The sequence below is a fragment of the Callospermophilus lateralis genome, chromosome 7 (genome assembly GCF_048772815.1).
Source record: "Callospermophilus lateralis isolate mCalLat2 chromosome 7, mCalLat2.hap1, whole genome shotgun sequence".
Lineage (NCBI taxonomy): Eukaryota > Metazoa > Chordata > Mammalia > Rodentia > Sciuridae > Callospermophilus > Callospermophilus lateralis.
In genome coordinates, this window is record NC_135311.1 from 65,044,272 (window position 1) to 65,068,631 (window position 24,360).

General features: G+C 41.6%; 2 protein-coding genes, 1 long non-coding RNA gene and 2 pseudogenes across 3 annotated transcripts in view; 2 read left to right on the forward strand and 3 right to left on the reverse strand.

The window, feature by feature from the left end:
• The window catches only part of LOC143405150 (glycogen debranching enzyme-like), a 45,571-nt gene extending 43,928 nt beyond the window's left edge, over positions 1 to 1,643 (reverse strand). Inside the window, exon 1 of the transcript XR_013091979.2 lies at positions 730 to 1,643. The gene's annotated coding sequence lies outside the window, so the exon portion shown is untranslated. The remainder of the gene's footprint in view (positions 1 to 729) is intronic.
• Positions 891 to 2,589, forward strand: LOC143405149 (nucleolar complex protein 4 homolog pseudogene; annotated as a pseudogene).
• Positions 2,590 to 9,494: 6,905 nt separating this feature from the next.
• Positions 9,495 to 15,354, reverse strand: LOC143404364 (pantothenate kinase 2, mitochondrial pseudogene; annotated as a pseudogene).
• A 1,034-nt stretch (positions 15,355 to 16,388) lies between these two features.
• On the forward strand, positions 16,389 to 16,969 carry LOC143405153 (ADP-ribosylation factor-like protein 4D; the record flags this gene model as incomplete). The annotated part of the gene is made up of 1 exon (XM_076863511.1): positions 16,389 to 16,969. A coding segment is annotated over one exon (498 nt), but the record flags the coding sequence as incomplete, so codon positions are not given.
• Positions 16,970 to 16,981: 12 nt separating this feature from the next.
• LOC143405154 (uncharacterized) lies at positions 16,982 to 21,338 on the reverse strand. The gene is made up of 2 exons (XR_013091984.1): positions 18,673 to 21,338; positions 16,982 to 17,104 (listed from the first exon to the last, which is right to left on the reverse strand). It is a non-coding gene; the product is annotated as an uncharacterized LOC143405154 (long non-coding RNA).
• Between the last annotated feature and the right edge of the window lie 3,022 nt (positions 21,339 to 24,360).

The following is a 24,360-nucleotide window of genomic DNA, read 5'->3' on the forward strand; positions in this document are numbered from 1 at the left end:
AATTTATTAACTGGAATCTTCTATAAGGAGAAAACTCCTGTGGATGCCGTGGGGCTTACCTTTAATTCCAGGGACATGGGAGGCTGAGGCAGGAGGCATGAAAGTTCAAGGCCAGTGTCAGCAATCTAGCAAGACCTTCAGCAACTTAGTGAGATCCTGTCTCAGAATAAAAAGGGTTTGGGATGTGGCTTAGCAGTAAAGTGCCCCTGAGTTCAGAGTCCAGTTGAGAGAGAGAGAACTCAAAAGACTAATCCAGTAAAAACTTGCTTTTGATTAGGGAATGATCCAACCAGGCTGTTGCTGATGTCTTGAGGATCCTGGACTCTCTCCATTAGCACTAACCCATTTCTCCTTTGAAGTTCTATACTCCTCTGGGTCTTTAAATCTTATCTATGAAATTGGTGAATGGAAAAAGAGAATGGAGGATTACATGTGGCAGAACCCTGCAGGCTAGACCTGGAAGCTACTTTTTGCTGCCTGAATTCCCTTGGCTAGAACAGTCATCTGGCTGCAGCTAACTGCAAGTGAGATCAGGAAATGAAGTTTAGTTGTATGAGGAAAGTGGAAATGCTTTGGCAAATAGTTACAATTTAGGATTATAACCTGTGATAGAAGCTATAAATTAAAATAATATGTTCAGATGAGAATAACAGGGTGGGGGAAGGGAGCGATTTCAGGAATGTCCTTTATTATGAGGTAAACATAAAAACCCTTGGTCTTAATGCATACCTGGGATCATGCTTAAGAGGTGTAAAAACTGAGAAATCAAGAAGCAGTGGGATCCCCGCGCGGCCGGCAAAGCATGGAGATGGAAGGGGAGGCCGAGCGCGGGCGGCCCTGCGATCCCCGCCGCGCGCTAGGCTGCCTGGTGCAGGCGGTGCTGTCCAGCCGCGGCGAGGCCAACGACGTCCTGGCCGCACTGCAGTCCGAGGACCAGGAGGAGGTCCAGGAAGCAGTCCGCGCGTGCAGCCGACTTTTTGGAACTTTGCTGGAGCGGGTTGAGCTGTACGTGGGCCAGCTGCCCTCTGAGGACACGGTCAGGGCAGGGTCCCAGGGAGCCATGCGCAAGTACAAGGTGTGGATGAGACACCGCTATTGCAGCAGGTGCAATCGCCTGGGGGAGCTCTTGGCCCACCCTGCCTTTCAGGTCAAGGAGCTGGCCCTTGGGACACTTATGAAGTTTGTACAGCTGGAAGGAACACACCCGCTGGAGCAGCCCAAGTGGGAAGGCCATTACCTGTTCCCCCGCACACTTTTCAGGGCAGTGGTGAGAGGCCTGGTCTCACCTGCAGAGGACCACAGCCTGCTCCTCTCCCAGTTCCGGGAGTACCTGGAGTTTGACGACATTCGCTACCATACAATGCAGGCTGCCTAGATGCCGTGGCTCAGGTCATCAACCAGCAGCCTGAGACGTCCGTCATCTTCTGGAACAATGCTTTTACTCTGCTGAGCGCCGTGAGCTTGCCTCGCCAGGAGCACTATCTCTCCAGCTTCTACGTGAAGCATGCAGAGCTGTCAGACAAGTGGAAGGTCACTCATTTGAGGGAGCACAGGAGAGCATTCCAGGCCATGTGGCTCAGCTTCCTTAAGCACAAGCTGCCCCTCAGCCTCTACAAGAAGGTGCTCCTGGTGACACATGACTCCATCCTCCCCCACCTGGCCCAGCCCACCCTCATGATCGACTTCCTCACCAGTGCCTGTGATGTGGGGGGTGCCATCAGCCTTTTGGCCTTGAATGGACTTTTTATCCTGATTCACAAGCACAATTTGGAATACCCTGACTTCTACCGGAAGCTCTACGGCCTCCTGGACCCGTCTGTCTTCCATGTCAAGTACCGAGCCCGCTTCTTCCACTTGGCTGACCTCTTCCTGTCGTCCTCCCATCTCCCTGCGCACCTGGTGGCTGCCTTCGCCATGCGCCTAGCCCGCCTGGCCCTGACGGCACCCCCAGAGGCCCTGCTCATGGTCCTGCCCTTCATCTGCAACCTGCTGCGCAGGCACCCTGACGGCCGTGTGCTGGTGCACCGCCCGCAAAGCCCTGAGATGGACAGTGATCCCTATGACCCTGAGGAGGAGGACCCGGCCAAGAGCCGAGCCCTGGAGAGCTGCCTCTGGGAGCTGCAGACTCTCCAGCAGCACTACCACCCTGAGGTGTCCAGAGCCGCCAGCGTCATCAATCAGGTGCTGTCTGTCGCAGAGGTCAGCATTGCGCCCCTCCTGGAGCTCTCTGCCTTCGAGGTCTTTGAGCAGGACCTCAAGAGGAAGGGGCCCGAGCCAGTGCCCCTGGAATTCATCCCAGCTCAAGGCCTGCTGGGCCGGCAGGATGACCTCTGTGCCCAGTTCTTCACACTTAGCTGACCCTGGCTGCCATCTGCTCCCATGCCAATAAATAATTTTGTAGGAGAGAGTATCTAGGCAGAGTGGGCCCTGACAGGTGGGAGGGGGCAGCCTGGTGGGGGTGCCGAGGGGCCTCCAGGCAGCCAGTAGTATGGGTGTGCTGTGTACACCCCACAGGGGGCAAGTGCCTGTGCCTCCCACTGCATAAGACCAGGCAGGGCCAGCAGTTTCTTTGTGGCCTGGTGAGTCATGACGGGAGGATCACGTGTACATATCTGCAGTCAGTGTTCCTCTTCGAGCTCAGAGGATGCTGGGGTGTTCTGTTGTCTTTGTTTTTGTTTCTTGGTCCTGAGGATTGAATCCAGGGGTTCACTCTCACTGAGCCACATTCCCAGCCCTTTTTAATTTTTATTTTAAGACAGGGTCCCATTAAGTTGACCAGCTGGCCTTGAACTTGCCATCCCCCTTTCTCAGCCTCCCGGGTTGCTGGGATCATAGGCATGGCCACTGTACGCAGGTCAGAGGATGCTTTTTTCCTGGGAGCCACCGGCATTGCAGGGACACAGCAGAGTCCCAGGGGCATGTGTCTGCACCCCACTCCTCATCTGAGGCTAGCCTGTTCCTCCAGGTGGCTGGAAGTCAGCATTCTCATGTACCAAGACCCACTTACACCAGAGGAGTCTAGTTGTCCATTGAGGGCAGCAGCCTCAGGTTTTCTCTTGAAGATCCAATTTTCGTGACAGGTGCCGTGGCACATGCCTATGATCCTCTGTAGCTCGGGAGGCTGGGGCAGGAGGATCCAAGTTCAAGACAAGCCTCAGCAACTTACCAAGGCCCTAAGCAATTTAACAAGACCCTGTCTCAAAAAATGAAAAGTGGGGCTGGGGATGTGGCTCAAGCGGTAGAGCACTCGCCTGGTATGCGTGCGGCCCGGGTTCGATCCTCAGCACCACATACAAAGATGTTGTATCCGCCAAAAACTGAAAAATAAATATCAAAAGTTCTCTCTCTCTCTCTCTCTCTCTCTCCTCTCTCTTTAAAAATAAATAAATAAATAAATAAATAAATAAATAGATAGATAGATAGATAAATAAAAGAAGTAGTGGGAGAGCTGAATGAGGTGGTTAAGGCCTATAATCCTAGCAGTGGGGGAAGCTGAGGCAGGAGGATCGCAAGTTCAAGGCCAGCCTCAGTATCTTAGTGAGATCCTGTCTCAAAATAAAAAAATAAATAAATAAAAAGAACTGATTATGTAGCTCAGTGGTAGAGTGCCCCTGGTTTTAATCTCCAGTACTTGGAGGGGGGGACATTTAAAAAAGTACTCTAAAATGAAGTTCCCTTTCTAACACATTGCCCCACTATTTTGGAGAATTGGGGGAGTGGTAGGTAATTATGTGATAATAGGGGTTTTCTTTCAAGAAGCAAGAATGACCTTAAGGGACAATCAATCCTTGAGTAGTATCATTGTCAGAAAAAAAAATGGAATGATATTAATAATTCTAAAATGAATGTCATATTTACTAACTTCTCCCAATTTTTATTTTACTTATATTGTATCTTTTGATGCTGGGGACTAATCCTAGGGCCTTGTACATGCTAATCATGCACTCTAACAACATGTTACTCTCCAAACACACCCTTCCAAAATGTAATTGTTAGATGTCTTATAAACTTAATAAACTACATAATAAATTCACCTGTGTGGTCTGTAATATTGTCTTCAGGCCTTTGTTCTCAAAAGTTCACACATAAATGCACAGATAAAGTTTTTGGGTCCTGTTATCTTAAACACCTCAAATGGCTTTTCACCTACCCACTCCACCCCCTATCTCCCTTTTCCTGGTGCTGGGAATTGAACACAGAGCCTCATACGTGCTAGGTAAGTCTCTACCATTGAGCTGTATCCTCCTTGGCACTTTTCATTTTCTCTTTGAGACAGGGTACCACTAAGTTGCTGAGGTTGGTCTCCAACTTGCTATCATCCTGCTTCAGCCTCTCTAGTCACTGGGATTACAGGCATGTGGCATCACAGGCCAGTTTGGTTTGGCACTTAATTATGTTGTAGTCGATTGATCTTCATAACCAGGGCAACATACTCATTCCCATGCTAAAGATCTGCTGAGGAGATACAGGAACCTTTTGTTATTTTTTTCCCTTCCTGCCTGGGATAAAATCAGGGGGAGAGAACCAGAATTTCTCTTTTGCTTACAGTCTGGACAAAACTGTGTTTATTATCCCCCCAGCCGGCTAGGGTTTGGAAGAGCATTTGCATCAGATGCCAAGGCTGACCCATGAATAAACAGCAGAGGCCACTTTTAGTCTTAGCCCTTGAGTTTTATAGAATCTATAGAAGTGACTCAAAGAACTCTTTGTAGACCTGCCTATCACTTCCTCATCAGAATTTCCTCCCTGTTCTCTTTCTGGACATCGCTTCACAAGGAGACGCTGGGCCCTCCAGGGCTCTGTGAGCATGGGGAGAAACTGGCTGCTTCCTGAGACCTTGAAGTCCAGCCACACCATTCACCAGGGCTGGGTCCTCATCTGGGCTTCCTAGTGTAGAAAACACTCTTTTAGGTAAGATCAATAAATGTTCTGCTGCCTAGTGACAGATGTTTGGCTTGGCATGTGACACTTGCATTTGGCAATCTCATAAAGAGGCCAAGCAAACCACATGATCCAGAGGGAGAAAAATAAGATCAAATGCTAAAATACTGGACCAGTTCCCCAGCAGATGACAGGTGGATAAGAGAAGAGGTCCTGATGTTCATATAGTGACTATGTTGTTAATAGAGGAACATTTTGAAACTCTTGTGGGTTGATATCAAGAAGTTAAAATGCTTAAAACCAAATGTTTCATGTTATCTTATTTTATTAGTGAGCAGCTGGTAATACTTTGAAAATTTCCAAATCTACCATCATCTCAGTTGTGATGGTACTTTGGGGTTGTAGTGTACATTTTTGTGTGTGCTAGACTGAAACAAGAACTGTTTATTCTTTTCCTTTTTGAAATTGATTTTCTTTAATTTCCATCAACGTAAAAATAAAATACTATTGGAGAGTTTTTATAGAAAAACAAGTGTTTTGCCTTTTTCCTAGTCCCACTTGCCACAGGCAAATATTCTCCCATTTTGGCAGGTTAAAAAGACTAAAACCTTTAATACTGATTTTTATCCCTGTATTCCTTTCAACTGATCCCTGAAAAGTTACATCTGAAAGTAATCTGGTGCATATCCTTCAAGAATTCATTTCTCAGCTCATCACAAACATACATACGGTCATGCATTGCCTATGGTTGTGCTGTATCCTGAAAAATGTACCTTTAAGCAATTTGTCATTGCATGAACACCACAGTATGTACTTATACAAACTGGAACAATTACAATGTCAATAACCACTAGATATCATCTTATAGGACAACCATTGTGTTTGTGGACTGCTGTGTTATTCAGCACATGACTGTACATATGTAGAAATAGCGACCACTTTTTAATTGCCAGTACTGCAAAAAATAATTATTTTTTTCTTTTTAGTATTCTGGTAATGACCTCCAGACATTCAATTATATGCTTTTGCTGATATTTCTTTATTTCTCAATTTAAAAGTTACTGTCTTCTGAGTAAAGTGGTTCATACCTGTAATCCCATCTATTCAGGAGGTTAAGGCAGGAGGATTGCATGTTTAGGACCAGACTGGGCAATGTAGGGAGACCGTGTCTCAAAATAAAAATAAATAAGGGCTAGGGGTATAGCTGAGTGGTAAAGTACTTGCCTAGCATCAGGAGGCCCTGGGTTCTATCCCTAGGAACACAAAACAAAACCACGAAAGATACTATCTATTCACTTTCTGTATTCCATGTGAATATATTTGGAAGAAAGTTCCAGACAGGGGCAATAGCAAAAGCCTCAAAGCAGGAGTGTGAGATGGTGGAGGGCCACATGGATCAATTTAGAGATTTTTTTAAACTCTAGATTCAATGGGAAACCACTGCAAGGTTTTGAGCAGAGAAGTGACATGGTCTGACCTGTGTTTAGAAGGCTGTGTGTGTCTTCCATGTTGAGAGGTGCAGGAAGACATTGGTGGAGGCAGGGGACTGACCATCCAGCTCTTAAATAACCCAGAAAGATGAGGTTCCTTCTGAGTAGGCAGTGCTCTTGGAGTTAGTGAATTAGCCCATTCTGGATATACTTTTTTTTTTTTTTGGTAAGGTATATTTTTGTATATTTAATTGCTATTTTAAAATGTTAATGTATTTTTTTGCTAATCACTTGTTTAAAAACAAAACGTGCATGTAATTGACTGAAACACATGTAAATAAAAACCAGGTTTTGAAAATACTTAATGTTTGAGTGTATGTATTTCAACTCAGAGTAGTTGCCTGGGTAGCAACACTTGGAAACACAAAGGGAAAGGTTCTGCTCAAGCAGAGGAGGTAGGTGCTGATGCCTCTAGCCACTTCTGTAACAGGCCATAGTGTGAGAATGTTAGGCTTCAAATGGAGATTACAGTGGAAGTCCAGGCCTTACCAACCACCCTGGCTTCAATTATACAGGCACATGTTGACAGTCTCCCAACTGTGAACTCAGGGTGGCCTGAAGTAGCAGGACTGGGCTTTTTCCCTGTTCAGCCCACATGACCACAAGGACTCACCCCCAAACCAACCCTCTTGCTATATATCCCAGAGCTGAAAGTATTTGTCTTGAAGAGAAAAAGTCTTGGTCCAAAGTCCTCTAAGCCAGTGCTACTCCTCACTCCTCACTAGGACATCTGTAGCTTAGCTTTAGTCTCATGGCTTCAGGAAAACTTGTTGTGAGGCCATCTATGACCTTGTAGTTGAATCTGGATAGCCTCATCCATTCTCCACCAGGTGCCTGAAGACCTACACTCAGTCTGAGACACAGGCCCCTATGAATAGCTTGTTTTGTCTCTTATTCCTTCACTGCCCATTTCATTACTATTATTTTTCTCATGCTGTTGGAATTCACAAAATCCCCTTGCTTTTCCCATCTGCATGCACATTATCCAGCTCTGTATCTCTGACTTAAAAACTCAGCTGCCTATTTGACAGTCCAAAATCAAGCATAGGTGCCCTTACTGCCCTCATCTCCCTACACCCAGCCACCTCCTACCCCTTACCAGCCACCCTCCTCAGGCCATATATTTTTCTCTGCACCATAGCCACAGCCCACATACTGCTTCTACTGGGGATAGGATAAGGTGATACACTCAGGCCACCAGGTGGAAAGCAGACTAGGACAACCACTGAGAGCAGACAGGTGCTTTGGTGACCAACCTAAGTGCACCTTTTGGGCTGGAGGTCGTGATATAGCAGGAAGCTTGGAGGAGGATGTGCACATCTGCAGGGATAGCTTGGAAGTCCACAGGTGGAGAGGAAACAGTATCTAGGGCTTGAGTTCAAGGTCCATGTCTGGGTGGGGTGCTGCCTTGAGGAGATCAAGATGGCTTAAGGAGATCCAGGATTGTGTCTGAGAACTGACACCATCTGTCATCAAAGAATAAGCTGGCAAAGATGGAAATATCCCACAAGGCAGAGAAGCAAGAGGAGCCTGCTAAGAGCTGGCACAGGTAAGATCCTGAAATACCCATTAGATTTGTAACTTGAGGTTCACTGGTGGCTTATCAAGAACACTCTCATGGAATGACAGGTTGGGCTGAACACAAGGTAGAAAGTGAGGAAAAACAGCTTCTCAAGAGAGGAGCAGTGGATTGGAGGAAGGCCAGCGAGACATTCACAGCTCATGCTCTGGGTCCAGACAGATCTGGGCTTGATTCCAGTTTTATCCATTTGCAGCTGTGTGACCTTGGGTATATTTGCTCTTCAAGGCTTCAATTTCCTTCTAGGCTAGACTGTAGGAATAGCCAGGGCTGAGGAGACTGCCCATGTGGAGCACTGTCATAACCTCATGTTCTCCATGAGATGGAAGTTCACGGGAATAATCTGCCCAGCAGACCAGGAAAGCCAAGGGCACAGGAGCTGAGAAATCCCTACCTCCAGTCCCAGTACAAGTGGGTAGATGATGGTGGTGTTTTTGGTAGCAAGGAGAAAGTGCAGCCAACAAGCAGACAACTGAGAGTGGAAGGCCTAGAGATGAGTGGCTGCAATAAGGGTGGACTGCCATCCCAGCAGCATCCCTCTTACTATGCTGCAGGAGGCTCCAGCCCAACTGGACCCACACTCTAGATGTGTCAAGGCACATGCATAAAGGCACGTGTTACTCGGGGAAAAGGCTATGGGATGCCCTGCATGCAGCTGACTCTCTGCTGCCATCACACAGCCCACACCCAATTTACTCACCCCTCTCTTCCACCCCAGAAAAAAAACTGAGCTACGTGTAGAGATCACAGAACAGGGAAGGTCTTGAGATCTTCCTTCTGGTTACAAGGCTGCTTTATACCAGGCATTTCCTTGCCTTCAACTGTGATTCCCACATCACTTGGTACATTAGATATAAAAGCTGCACTGTCTCCAAGGGGAAGGCTTCTTAACTTATTCTGCACAGCAGAAAGAAAAGGTCCAGCCCTTAGCAAGACACTCGAGTAGCCTGAAACACATGAGCACCAGAGGCTCCCAGATTTCATCAGCAGACACTTCAGTTCCTCCTTTGCTACTCAGCCTGAAAGGATACTCTCTACATGGCTCCTTGAAGAGCTGTCATTTCCAGAGGCTCTTTGGTGTCACACTGCCAGCCTCTGCTTTTTCCACTAGCTCACCCACTTTGGTCAGGTCATTATGCCCCTTACACTAAAGAATTCTGTCAGCAGTTTTCTCCTTCCATATGGATCTTCCCATGATTTAGAGAAGTAACACAAGAGCTGCACTTCTAAAAGTTGCTTTTTCAGTTTCAGGAACAGAATTAACCCACAAAATTAAGTTTGCAGATGCTTAAAATAAACCATTTTTCAATATGTACACACAAAGGCTAAATGCAAACCAGAGTAATGCACAGGTGATCTCTAAGGTCCTACTGAGAAAACAGTGATTAGATTATCACACACAGCAGCCTGTCCTGCACACAGCAAGTCAAAATAGAATGCACAACCAGAGCCAACTCAATGTGGGACAGCTCATCCAAGGCTTCTTCAGTGAGTTTTGCTGAGATTTCCAAACATACCACATGTGTAACAGCACTACTCTGAAGGGCAACTTAAACACAGCAATCCTCATGCTGCCTGAACATGGTCCACTTGTTTTTTAATGCTTCTTTCCTTACTGGTTGCTAGTTTAGACTGAAATTTTTTAAGGATTTATCTTGATGACTTAGAAAAATACATGTCATTTCTCAACTTGATTCGGTAGTACACGATCATAAAACTGAGTAAGTCTTTTAAAAAACAAAACTCCACAGATCCCATTGTAGAAATTTCAGGATACCCTCCCAGGTAACAATCAGGGAATCTTCAACAGTTCTAGGAGTGCTCCAACAGCTCCCAAATAACCTTCATGTTCTGAAAAAAGTGCTTTCAACTGTCCCTTGGACCAATAATCCAAAGCATATGCCAAAAGCTGCATGGCGATGGTATTAATTCTCAAGAAATTTCCAACAAATACTACCTGGTTAATGTTCTCGAAGCTACATCCCAGCCCGGCAATCCAAACCTCTCATAATCTCCTCCATAAATATCTCGCACTACTTTATCCACTTTGGTGCTACCTCCACAAGATACCATTTCAAAAGCTTCTTCAAAAGTGGTACAGCCAGTAAGAAGACAGCAGAGACCAAAAAAAATTTCCTCCTCTAAGACTTGTGCCTGTGACCCTCTTGTAATTATCTTTGGAGTACACTGCTAAAATGCTAACCCCTGAGCAAATGTTCACCAGAAGCAGAGGATGTGGGTTTTTCAACTCAAATGGTAACTTCTGACATTTTTCAGAATCAGCAGGATTTTCAAAGTAATAGCACTGTGATGGTCCATTGAAACCAACTGAGTCAATACATAAAATTCCTTGGATTAAGCAGTCTAGCTCATGCAGTTGGCAAAGCTGAAGATCACCTATCTTTGCATCCACAGAGTCAGGGCCTTCAGCTCCAGGTGCACGTCCCTAATGCCCCTGGACCCATAAGCCACATTGGAGGTCAAGTACTTTCCAATGCTTTGAAGACTCTCCACTTCTTCCTCTTCTTCTTCAGCAGTGATGTCTTTGGGTTCAAAATAAACCAGCCTGACAAGGGTTCCACCATATCCAAGCCAAACCATGGAAAAAGCGGCTGCTTTTTCCGGAGGCTGTCGACCTGCGAGCCAGAGACCCAAACAGGGCCGCTGTAGGAGTTGAGCCCATGGGGCCTCACACCATCTGTCGAGGCCCAACAGCAGGCGCTGACAGGCTGCTAGCCAGACGCCCCAGTGACCCCCATTACCTGAGACCTATCTTTCACATGTTGCTTATAGGTTGATCCTCAAAATTGAAAATTAGTGCTTTCCCTAATTTATATTATTGTGTCTTTTTAACTATCATTTACTGCATAGTCAAATAATGTGCAACAATTACATTTCTTTTTATAGTTTTAAGGTCATGATCTCTAGAATCCTTGGAGAAGAATGTTCTAGTGCCCAAATGAAATAAATTCTCTTTTATCATTTCAGAAATAAGATGATGCTGTATTCTAATGGGCTTTGTATTTGTATCATAACTTATTTTTCACAATTTTTGTTGTTTGTGTTTCCTGATATTTCTATTTGTCTTTCTTTTATTTTTACTGAGAGAACATTTCTTTACTACATCATGGATATCACACATTTCCATAATTATTTTATATCTTTAATGTAGACCACATTTCATTTTTGTTGTTGAAGACATTGTATTTGGGGGTCAACTGGCTTCCTATTCTCATTTAGATTGTTTAGCAAACTCCATGCACAACTCTCAACCTGGAATTGTTTTTTTATTAAACTTCACTCCTAGTCCCACTCCCTCATATTCTACATCATTGTTGGTTTGTACCTCACTTCTCTGGAATATATCCAAAGGCATATTGAACAGAAACAAACAAACACATAGAAGGGAGATAAAATTTCTGAGCACTTGCAAATTTGAAAATGTCTTTCATATGCCTTCATGTTGATTTATAGTTTGGCAGAGCACAATGTTGAGAGCCACAACCAAGTCAAGATGGCACCTGGCACTTTGCCAGGGGGAGTGGTTTGAGTAGTAATGCCAGCAAGCCATTGAGATGATAGAGATTCCTTAATGACTGACTGTTGTATCTAATGATGTTAATTAAGTTAAGCTGTGTATAATCATTAAGATGATGAGGATCCTTATTAGTTGACTGTTGTATCTAGTTTATGTTAATTAAGTTAAGCTGTGTGTAATTAGTTGGGTATATATACTTCTCTGTCCCATAATAAAGCGGCTCCTGCTGTATCAACCTTCACAAGTTGCTTGTAAAGATCCACCTAAGTGACAAGGAAAAGCTGCCCGTCCCTAGAGATAGATAGGACAGGAGCAAATCTGCTCATCCCTAGAAGTAGATAGGATGAGAGGAAGGATGGCCATTTCGAGAAAATGGAGAGGATTGATACAGTATATTTGTGTCTTGTTTTGTCTTGGTTTGTTGTATTGTCATTGTTACAAAAATCTGGAAGGGGTGTTAAGTAAATTGCTAAGGGAAGGAGGCACCCTAGTGGAACCAAGAACAGTTAGGGCAACACAAAATTGTATATTCAATTTTTTTCCCTCCTCAGAATGGTGAAGACATTGTTTCATTTTCTTCTAGCACAAAGTGTTCCTAATAAGAAGTTTGATGCCAGTTTATTATTGTTTCTTGGTAAGTGACCTCTTTTTCTCTAGAGACTTTTAAAAAAATCTACTTTTCCTATGTTTATCGCAGCACTGTGCACAATAGCCTAGATATGGAATCAACCTAAATGTCCATCAGGAGGTGAATGGATCAAGAAAATGTGATATGTACACAATGGGAATTCTAGTCAGCCATAAAAAGAAGAAAATCCTGCCATTTGCAACAACAGAGATAAGCTTATAGGGCATTATGCTCACTGAAATGAGTTCATGACAGAAGGACATATTCTGCAATATTCCACTTCCAAGAGATTCCTAAAATAGTCAAGTTTGTAAAAGCAGAAATATAATGGTGGCTGCCAGGTACTGGGGGAGGGGGAATGGGCAGTTGCTGTTCCATGTCTAGAAAGTTTCAGTTAACCAGGATAAGTAAGTTCTAGATATCTTCTGTACAACACTGTGCTTGCAGTGAATACACTGTCCCATACTTAAAATGTAGTAAAAAAGGTAGACCTCATCTTATATGTTCTTACTACAGTAAAATATAAAAATAAAAATAAAATCCTTTCTCTAATCATTTGGTGTTCTAAAGTTTCATGGTAACGTGACATGGTCTTTTTTTCCCCTTGGTACTCATTTATCCCCTTTATTAAGAATAGTTATGTCTTTAACTTTGGAGGAGGTCTCTATAATTTTTATCATTTCATTCTTCCTTATTTTTATTTTTTCTCTATTCTTTTTAAAAAATATTTTAAGTATTTATTATTTTTTAGTTGTAGTTAGACACATTATCTTTATTTCATTCTTATGTGGTGCTGAGGATCAAATCCAGGGCCTCACACTTGCACCGCAGGCATGCTAGGTGAGTGATCTACCACTGAGCCACAACCCCAGGCCCAACTTTTTTTTTTTTTTTTTTTTTTTGTGTGTGTGTGTGTGTGTGTGTGTGAGATGCTGGGGATTGAAGCCAGGGCCTTGTGCATGTGAGGCAAGCACTCTACCAACTGAGCTATATCCCCAGCTATTTTTCTTCTGTATTCTATTTGCTGAATGTTGGAACTTAAGGATTTATTTTCTTTGTTTCACCTTCTCTGAAGCTCTCTTTTTCTAATCTTTTGATTTATATTCTAGAAGGGGTCCTAGTCTTTGTCTTTCAACACTTCAATTTTATTTGGGGGGTTACTGGGGATTGAACCTAGGGGCACTTTACCACTAAATTACATACCCAGTCCTTTTTATGTTTTTATTTTAAGACATGGTCTTACTAAGTTGCTAGAGCTGGTCTGAAACTTGTGATCCTCCTGTCTGAGCCTCCTGACTCCCTGGGATTACAGGTATGTGCCACAAAACCTGGCACACTGCCCCATGAACTTTCAATTGATTTTTAAAATTTTAGCAATCATATGCTTAGTTTACAAGAATTTCCTTTTGTATTTTTATTTTGATGTGTAGGGGGACAGGGCAAGGAGTAGGATTATCTAGTGCTAATTTTGTGGAAGTAATTAATATATTTTCAAATTTCTCTAAGAACACAAATTCAAATGTTTTAGTTTTTTTTTCCTATTTTATAAGCCTACAATCTCTGTTCTTCTTTCTGGATTAGTAAATCTTTGATTTGTTTGTTTATTCTGCTTATTTTCTTTGTCTTTCAACACTTCAATTTTATTCGGGGAGTTACTGGGGATTGAACCTAGGGGCACTTTACCACTAAACTGGATCTTTAGTTGTCCATCATATTTAAGAATGGGACTGTTCTAGATAGCTTTTCGGAGTTTCTTACTATTGAATATATAGGTCTTTCCTTCCACAGGTTAAGTGCCTGTGCTGGGTGCTCTATGTACATGGGAAGGTTAATTAATTATGGTAATGCTCGTTACCAAAATAAGCCTCAAAACTTCATTGTTTTCTATGAAATTTGCTTGTTTCTCAACTGCAGCATAGTTCAGATGTTCCTGATTCATGGGTGGCTTTTCCTCATGTAGTGACACAGAGACCCAGGCTCCTTCAACTGACGCTACAGGCATCTTTGACCTTTGTGGCTTCTGCTTCCAGCTGGCACAGGGTGAGTGAGAATGTGAAAAGGCACTTTTTCTTTCTTTATTCCTTCCTTTATTTCCCACTTTCTCCCTACCACCCCACCATCCACTGGGTACAGAACCCAGGACCTCACAAATGTTTAGCATGTGCTGAACCATTGTGCTACATCCCAGCTCCACAGTTACTTTCTTAAAAGCCCTGGCCTGAAAGTGACACACACCACTTCTACTCATATTCCGTGTAGTTAAAAGCTACATTTGGATATAAGGGAGGCCAGAAAATGAAATGCCCAGTCTGGTAGTCCCTTCCCAGAAAAGCATGAGGTTAAGGAATGAGGAAGTCAAGTTCTTGGTACATAGCTAACCACAGCTTTTTAATATATATATTTAAATTGTGGTTGGACAAATACCTTTATTTAATTAATTAATTTATTGATTTTTATGTGGTACTGAGGATCAAACCCAGTGCCTCACACATGCCTGACAAGTGCGCTACCACTGAGCCACAACCCTAGCCCCAACTAACCACAGTGTCAATAAACAGACTTCCCTACGAGTTGCCTTAATCTTGGGGTTAGAATGTTGATGCCTTTTAGTTTTGCAGGGAGAGGTTTGGAACTCCAAAGAAGAAGGCAGAGGGCTTTACTGAGGACACTGATGTCCATCCTCAGCATACCTAGTTCTCCTCAGTTTATTCTGTTTTTCAGAAGAAGAAAACTTATTTTATTTTTCCCAGAGGTGAAATGCTAGTTGGTATTTCATGTATTTAAAAATGGCAGAGGAAGGCAGGAAGTGTAGGCAGATATCTGGTGCCATCATGTGCTAGGCCCACTTTCAAACCATCCTTCCATTTTAGCCTCTTAGCTCTCTGCCCTTAGAGGCACCTGCAAAGTGAGCCTGAAGCTTCCTTGGGTTTCTGCCATGGAGACTGAACTCTCCTACACTAACATCACTTCCTGCACTGGCAACTCTCCTCCTGCTTTTCTTGGTGTTCTGAATTAATTCCCATTTATCATTAGGCCTTAGAAAGGTAGGGAAGAAGAAGTCTTGTGCTGGGTCTTGAAACCCCAGAATTCCCTTGTAGGAATGTTTCATGTATTCAACCAGAGTTTGATTTGGCTATATTATCTTTAAAAGGTCACTTCTCTGTCTGCTCAATTGTTTTAAAGCATGTTCATAACTAGCAGCTCAGACTACTAACTTTGGGTTTTCATCAGGGAGCATGGCTTGTAGAGTCTGTCATCCTCTGCCTACCAAAAGGCCAGCAGGAGGGTGATATTTGAAGTGTGTTTAGAGGACATTTGTTTCAATTCTTTAACCTCTATTCTTCAAATAAGTTGGAACAATCATTGGCCTAGTCTTAGCCATAACTGCCTTGAATGAGTTGTGGTTTAGCTTTATGACCTTCATTTAAAAAAAAAAACAACATAGTACCCTTATTAAGCCTGTTATTGTGATTATTTTAGGAATTTTTAAGAGACATTATCCACTATCTTTATCTTTCAGAAAGATTTTTTCAAACAACTCTTTGCTACAAAAACTTGACTTTTTTCAAAACCCAGATGCATTCCCTCCTTTCTGATAATGAGAATTGTACAATTCATTGTAGAGTCATGTGCTGCATGCAGATGCTTTGATTAACAAGACAAACCTTATACATGGTAGCTAGAAGATACAGCTTAGTGTGTAGTGGGGCTATGCCACCTAGGTTTGTGTATGTGCATTCTGGTGTTCACTCAATAACATTGTCTAAGGATTTGTTTTTTAAAATACCTCCCTGTCGTTAAGCAACATAATGGAATTTCCCTTTATCATCTTTTTAAAGTTCTTTAGTCTTGATTTTATTCTCTGAAAACTCTAAAAGTGTCTCTAAGATCATGTGAATTCAGGGCTGTGGTTGTAGCTCAGTGGTTGAGAACTTGACAGGCACATGTGAGGCACTGGGTTTGATCCTCAGCACCACATAAAAATAAATAAATAAATAAATAAAGGTGTTGTGTCTACAACTAAAAAAAAGAAGAAGATAATATAAATTGAAGATAAAAAAAAAAAGAAAGATAACATAAATTGGGTTGGTAATTGATTTCATACTTTACCCGGCTGCAATTCTCAAATGGGGACAGGCTAAAGGTATGCAGGGTGAAGAGTGCTCTGTGATTATTTAAGGCTTTTTAAATTTAATATATGGTACAATTTTAACATAATTTGTTTCTTATACATTTTATAAATGTAAACATAAATTAAAATGCACAACCTCCCTCCTTTACCGCCTCAAGTTCAAGGAGTTTGTTCAGACGGTCCCCACAAAAGGTTTCAACACTGAGAAGATCCGGGTGCCCTTGGGGGGCTCCCGCGGAATCACCTTCCAAGTATGGGATGTTGGGGGTCAGGAGAAGCTGCGACCACTTTGGCGCTCCTACACCCGCCGGACAGATGGACTGGTGTTTGTAGTAGATGCTGCAGAGACTGAGCGACTAGAAGAGGCCAAGGTGGAGTTGCATCGAATCAGTCGGGCTTCAGACAACCAGGGCGTTCCCGTCCTGGTGCTGGCCAACAAGCAGGACCAGCCTGGGGCACTCAGCACAGCAGAGGTGGAGAAGAGGCTGGCAGTCCGTGAGCTGGCAGCTGCCACGCTCACCCACGTGCAGGGCTGCAGTGCTGTGGATGGGCTGGGCTTGCAGCCAGGCCTTGAGCGCTTGTATGAGATGATCCTCAAGAGGAAGAAGGTGGCCCGGGCAAGCAAGAAGAGACGGTGACCTGAGGCTGTTCCTCCCCATGTACTAGGGGTCTGTACACTTGGATAGCCAGGCAGGGCCTGTGACCTCTTGGTCAGCCCAGAGTGCAGGATCTGTGCACCTTAATGAAGGACCGAGGATCAAGGGGGTCCTGTTTTGGTGCCACACTGGGGGACGGGATGGGAGAGGAGCTGTTTTTGCACATATCTCCTTTATTCTCTCCTCTGGAGAAGTAGGGGCTGCAAGATTGGAGACAAATGTAAATGCTGACTCTACCTCGGGCTTGTTTCTTGTTTTCCTTCTCTAGCTTATTGTTTGGATGTATTTTATGGGGGGTAGAAGGTTCTGAGAATGCATTTAGGATGAATGAGAACTATCTTCCCATTCTCCCTTCTTCCAGCTGGAGGGTTCCCCAGCTGCTTTTATAGAAATGCCAGTCATAATAGTCTTTATTTTTTGTGTCTGTGTGAAAATACCAAGATCTCTCCCTCACATTTGTATATCCACAATCCTTTTTATAAGCCATGTGTGTTCTCTGTATTATTAACTATTTTTTAGCATTTGCCTGTAAGTTATTAAAGATTGATGCCTCTAAAAAAATGCACATTAACTGGAAATCTACTTGAGAAATTTGTTTTTTTTTTTAACCTTGCAATAATGTGGCCATAATTCTTACATAATAGAACTTTTTGGACTCTACTTATAGTAAGATTTTACTATATCTTCCTTTATTTATTAATTCTACAGGGTTAATAAAATGTACACACTATTTGTTGACAATGATCAGCATACATATTATGTTATACTTAGTGTATAATGAATGGGTTATTTTATTATACACTTCAAAACTCCTGTACAAGATAACATAAATAACATGAATATGAAAATAAATTAAAAAATTTAGTTGAGTACATTTTGGTATGTATCTATTTTGATAGAATATATGTGGTACTCATTTCCATAGAGAAAATACTTTTCTTCCTTTTAAATATTTTTTTTGAAGACATACAAAATAGCCTTACTATTTGTAGTGGATTGAAAAAGGAATCTGCAAAATTCATGTCCATTGGAACCTCAGAATATGATCTTGTTTAGAAATAAGGTCTTTGCAAATGTAATTAGTTAAGATGAGGCCATACAGGATTAGAATGTGCCCCCAAATCCAATGATTGATGACCTTATAAGAAGGTCACGGGAAGACCCAGAGACACATATAGGGTGAATACCTCTTATGACAAAGGCAGGGATTAAAGTGATGCAGTTAAAAGTCAAAAACAAGGATTGCTGGCAGCCACCACAAGTTAGAAAAGGGGCTAGGAACAGAATCTCCTCTGAGCCTTTAGAAGGAACACACTCTGCCAACACCTTTATTTTGATTTTCTGCCTCCTGAACTAGGACAGAGTAATTTTCTATTGTCTTAAGTCATGGGGTTTCTGGTAATTTGTTACAGAAATCCTAGGAAACTGCCCTAGCTCAAATTTAAAATATTTCCTTCTGTGAATACTTATAAGTTGAGCATTTACTGGAACTCCACAAATACCTGCCAGCTGATAACTTTCCAAATGAGAGTTAACTTATTCACTGGCACCTAGAGGAGCATTTCCACAGTAATCTTAAACAAAACATGATGAAGAAAAGCCATTTTCCCCTTCTTTTTCATAGAAAACACACCGTGGATTAATATAAAATGCTTTAGTGCAATTTAAAAAGCTTTGATCACATGAATATTTTTATATGAATTATAGTCAAAGGAGATGACATAAATGAAGGTTGTCAAATTTTATGATGCAAAGAGATGCTACTCACAAGTAATTTGAAGAAATTTTTTAATTCTTCTGTCAAAACCCACAGCTGGTGACCACATTGTGTTTTATTAATTAATCTTGGGAAGACACCAATAAGAAAGAAGTGATCTACAATACTTATGAGAAAAAAAAACAGATTAAATGTATTTTCTTGAATGATGAATTTTCATGATTTTATAACATGGAGAAAAAATTAAAAAATGATAAATGCCACAGGAATAAATTAAAATTATTTTTAAAAAATATTTTTTAGTTGCCAGTGAACTTTTATTTTATTTATTTATATGTGGTGATGAGAGTTGAACCAGATGCCTCACACATGCTAGGCAAGTGCTCTACCACTGAGCTACAACCCCAGCCCCACAAAATTGTTATTTTTGTCAAGTCATGAATGTATTTTATTCAGAATGAATTTGTGCAATTTGTATATTCATAGTTAAATATATGTTATTGAGTCTGGGGAAAAAAACACTTAGTTGAATAAATTGCTTTTATAGAAAAAGGCCTACATCATTGTCCACAGAGGCTTACTCAAGCTGTCACTTTGATGTTCTGTTGCCCTCTACTGCTCAGAGAGACAAATTACAGTTAGCCCTTTTCTCTACCAAAGTTGATTTCTTTTCTACAGGTTAAAAAAAAAAAAAAGAAAAAAAAATTGTCCATTTGCTTAATCAACTACTTATGTTCAGAAATAAATAAATAATACTGGAAATTAGAATACATAAAATCATCTGTTTATGTCTCTGTGAACTCCTCAATGGTAGGGACTCCTTGTTTTATCTTCATATCCCTGGCAGCCAACATACTGTTTAGCATGGTATAGTACTCAATAAATGTTGGATAAAGAAAATGCTGAGGCAATCTGTGCAATTATTCATGTCTTCATTTATCATTTTTATGAAATTCCTTATTATAAATATCATTACCCTATATTTATAAAATTAGTAAAAAAATTTCTAATATATTAATTCCATAAAGAATTAAAGTTATTTTAACATCGATATTACTCACCATTTAAACCCTTTATTTGTAGTCATTTTGACTGTGGTTTAACATGAGTACTTTTGTGGCTATGTTATTCTTTTTAGTTAATTGGAGATTTTTTGCTGGTTAGTTAGGATCAACTGTGGGAGGCAGAAAACGTGAAAATACTTGTGACTTAAGATCTGAGTTTGTTTCTGTTACACACAAATCTATATCAGGTCTGACATGAAGTTTCCATTGTCCACAGGATCCTGACTCCTTCTGTCTTATAGCTCTGTCATGTATCAGCCATGTGTACTAAGTGTTACAAAGAGACACAGAGCCTCTGTGAGAGTGCATTAGGATGTCTGTATGCCACATCAGAGTGGAGGTTGGCATATGGGTATTCTGACAGAAGGTGTGATGTAATGCTCCATTACAACTCTATAAGATTGGTGTGCTCAATGCTTTTTTATTTTTTATTTATAGACAGAGTCTTCATAATTTGCTTTAGGACCTCACTATGCTCAGGCTAGCTTTGAACTTGTGATTCTTCTGCTTCATCCTCCCAAGCTGCTGGGATTATAGGCATGTGTCAGGGCTTGTGTGCTCAATTCTGAGCTATTATGATGCCCAGTAAATTTCAGAAATTGATATCCTATGAATTCATAGCCCTAAATTAGTATTCATAGGGCCCAAATATCTTGTTTCTTTTGTAACATAGCCTTCTCATCTTCACAGTAATGATCTTGAATCTCTTATTTCCTCAAATTTCTGGTCCTCGCATCCTGTCCTTCTGACACTTTCTGCTTTACATTCTTACATCCTCATTTTTGCCATAGTTCTTCATTTCTCATTTAAGAAATGGAAGCTACTGAATGGGCCCTTTCTCTGCAAGGTCATCTTTTTTCTACTGTCATATCTCCAAACTCTCAATAGAGTTTGCACCTATTTTTTTTTTCTTTTTTTGCTTTGAAGGAGGAGTATCTACAGCCGAAGTCAGCTACAGGTGTGAATACAGAGAATTGGATTTTCTCAAGAACAGGGTTTTGAAAACTGCAAAGGGTATTTGTTAACTAACATCATGAAAATAAGGCTGATAAGGAAGATTAAACTGCCTTTTCCCTCCCTGAAGTTCTAACATTCTTAAGGAGCTGACATCAGTGTAGACACAAAGGTACCCACGTGCTTGGGAAGCCAATGACAGAAAAACTTAAGTAGTGTCCTCCACATTTGCATTGTGCAGGGTATGAGCAAGAGAATATCTATCTCAGGCCTATCTGAAAAGAGGCCATCTCAGAAAAGATACACGTGAAGTAATCCTTAATGATTAATGTAATCCTTCGTGAAAATTTTGCTTTTAAGATAGTGCATTTCTTTCTCTTTTTTTTTTTGCAAATTGGGGATTGAACCCAGGGCCTCATGTATGCCAGGCAAACACTCTACCACTGAGCTAAATCCCCAGCCCCAGAAAGGGTATTTCTAATATTGGAAGGTCCTCTGAGACAGCCCAGACCAGAAATAGCAAATCAGAGTAAGGAATCATGAACAGAGAGAGCATGAATTTGGTAAGAAGCAATGGGAAAGATAAGGTATTCTAGAATGGGAGACAGTTTTGGAGTGAAACAACCTTGGTTTGTCTAACTCCATAGGAAAGGCAATGCAAAGACAAATTGCATCTTTTTTTTTTATCTCTGTATTTTGGTTTCCTGATCTCAAAATTGGGATTTTAATAAAGCTTCCTTAAGGATCGTTCTGAGTTAAGTGAGCTAGTGTTAATTAATATGCGTATAAGCACTTAGAAAAATAAAAACTCCAATATTCTCTCAGTGAATGAATCATGAGGACAAGAGTGCACACCTTTTCTAAATTCCTGAGTTATGCCTGTCTGACTTTCTTAGCTTTATCAAGCCCCTTTACATTTTCCAAAGACCACAGTTCCTTCTGGTTCTTTCACTCTGAGAGATGGTAGAAAGTTCAATTTCATTCTCCATTTCCTTTTTCTCCACTGGAAACAGCCTTGCTTTCTTCTTAGCCTAGCCTCCTCTCCTGTTTCTGAGAGCGGCGTTCCTCTACTCCTTTCTAAGGCTAACATTTATCTCTGGCACTATGGATTGACGGGATCCCTGAGGCTCCAGCAGGACACTGTTTCCTGGGCGAGTGCATACCTCTTTCCAGGCTGCAGTGACTCCTCCTCCACCGCTGCTTCCCCTCAGTCTCTGGTGGTACTTCAGTCCTTCCCAGCTTTGTGTCTTCCTTCAAAGTCAGAACCGCTGATTTTTTTTGGTCTTCCCCACAAAAACTAAACTCTAATTTTATGACTGGTTTGATGATCACCCAAAAAGAAAGTTCCTCATCTTATTCTTTTCTAGTTTCTTGTGATTCTGATTTTGTCTTTGGTGAGAGGCACTCTCCTTTTTGATTGCTCTTTAGCTTTTTGTGTGTGTATGTGTATGTGTGTGTGTGTATGTGTGTGTATGTGTGTGTGTGTATACTCACATGCACTCTTAAACAGTTTTTGTAAGTATCTTCAAGAATTCTAGACTTAGCCTGCTCGGTTGCTCACACTGTACTTTTTCTCTGGGTAGCCTCATTAGAGCCCATGGTTTATCATTTCTTTGCAGGTCATTCCTTGACTCCTTTCTGAGGTTGGAATTTCCAATTGTCTTTTGAAAAATCTCACATCCTTGCCTTTTCATTCATATCACATAAGCAAGTATTTGTTGAAAGTCACTGAAATGTGTCTGAAACCACCAAATTATCTTCTTCCATTCCCACTCCCTTTTGCATTTTCCCCTGACATTTCTCTGGATAAATATGTTTCTCACCCCACCTGAATGAGGTGGAGGTCCTCAAAGCTTCCTCACCTAGATACCTAATCCGCCAGAGTCAGTGTGGCTATAGACATTGGGTGATCTTTCTCTACTTTTTCTCTCAAGAAGTTAAAAGCTAGGAGTAGAATTTAATTTTCTTTTTCTTTAAAATCTCCCCAAACAATTTATTTCTTAGGACTGAGTGGAACTCCATAAATATTGTTGAATGACTATAAGCAGAAATCATATATGAAAAGATTGACAGTGATGGTAAGGACCCTATAAAACACATCAATTCCTTCTTTGGACTCAATTATCAATACCTCTTCTGCATTAATTTTAATATTAGAACTAAAATCTAAAATTTTATAAGAATGGTACAGAAAAAGTGTAATATTAATTTTAAAGATGGAAGTAGAATTGTTCAGAGAGAGGGCTATCCTTTGTTTAGTAAAAGACCTTGGATGCAAAAGATGATAAAGTAACTTGTAGGAGAAAAGTAAAAAGAATTGAAGGCTAATGGTCAGAAGGGAAGTGAGGAAAAGAGAAAGGGTTGCTCAGGGCAGTGAAGTAAGGTGTAAATGTTGTCAAGGATACTCACAAAGACAGCCAGTAAGTGACTAAGTATGACCCAGTGAGCTTTAAGTATAGGAATCTCTAATATTTTGTTTTAAGTTTTTTGTTGTGCTGTGCTATAGTTTGATGTAACTCCATTCTATATTAAATTATATTTTCATAAAAAAGAAGTTTCACTTATGTGTTTTTTTCCTAAGCAAAAAACAAGTCAGCTTCATTTTCAGGTATACATTTCCGAGCACCTCAGATGCTCTGTTACCCAAAAGTTTAGATGCATTCTATCAACTAGCCACTTATTCAGTGAGATGATTAAAAAAGATTCTAGAGTGGATTATAAAGGCAGCTGCAAAAGCCTGTCATATGATAGATATTGAAAAACTGCCAGGTATCTGCTTAGTTGAGAGTATCTGGTCCTATAAAAATTTATGGACTGGGGGCATAGCTCAGTGGTAGAGTGCTTGTCTGGCATGTGTAAGGCCCTGGGTTTGATACCTTGCACTGAGAGAAAGAGAACAAAACAAACTTACTGTCCATGGTCTTAGCTCTGAACTGCCTTTCTGATTCTCCACCTGTTTCTCTACTGTGAACTAATATGTACTGTTTGATGTCCTTCTGGTCCTGTTCTGTACTTAGGCTGATGTTTACCCCATTTCCTCTCATCTGTGATTGTGACTCCTCTCAATGAAGATTCAGGCCCTCCCCTCTGCAGGGCTGTACTTGCCCATCTCAGGTAAACACCCTGGGGCTTAGGTAAACTGTGATACCTTTCCACCGGGTACTCCTGTGGGTGGGACACCTAGCAGGTTTGGCCTTGGAACTGGACAAGAGCTGCCATCATTGTCTTCAAATACTTGGAAGAAGCATTTTTATTATTCTCTAGGCCCCCAGGCATAGCAGGAGAAATAGTGGGACATTAAAGGGAGAGACTGTAGCTAAAAACAAAAATAAAAGGTATGGCGAGGGGGGGCAGTAGGGGTGGTGGTGGGGGCTGGCTAAGCATCCAGTTTTGCAAAGGTATCATGCATCCTAGAGATCCTTTCCCTAAGGGGTCTATGGGTTCTTTCAGTTCTAATGGTCTCAGATTCTAAACATTCATAATTCTCTGAGTTCAAAGAAAAAAAAAAAAAAGTTGAAAGCTTGTCTAAAAGGGACCATCTGAGAACCACTGCAGGGTCACCAGCATGTTGTTGTGGCCAAGAAGGAAATTAAAAAGCAAGATGAGAAGTAGGAGAGGTTAAATCCAGGTTGGGCCAGGGTGGGGGTATCCTCAGAAGGGATCTGTTCAAACGCCTATGCTTTCCCTGCCAAATAGAACTGCTTAGACTTAAAGAATGTCA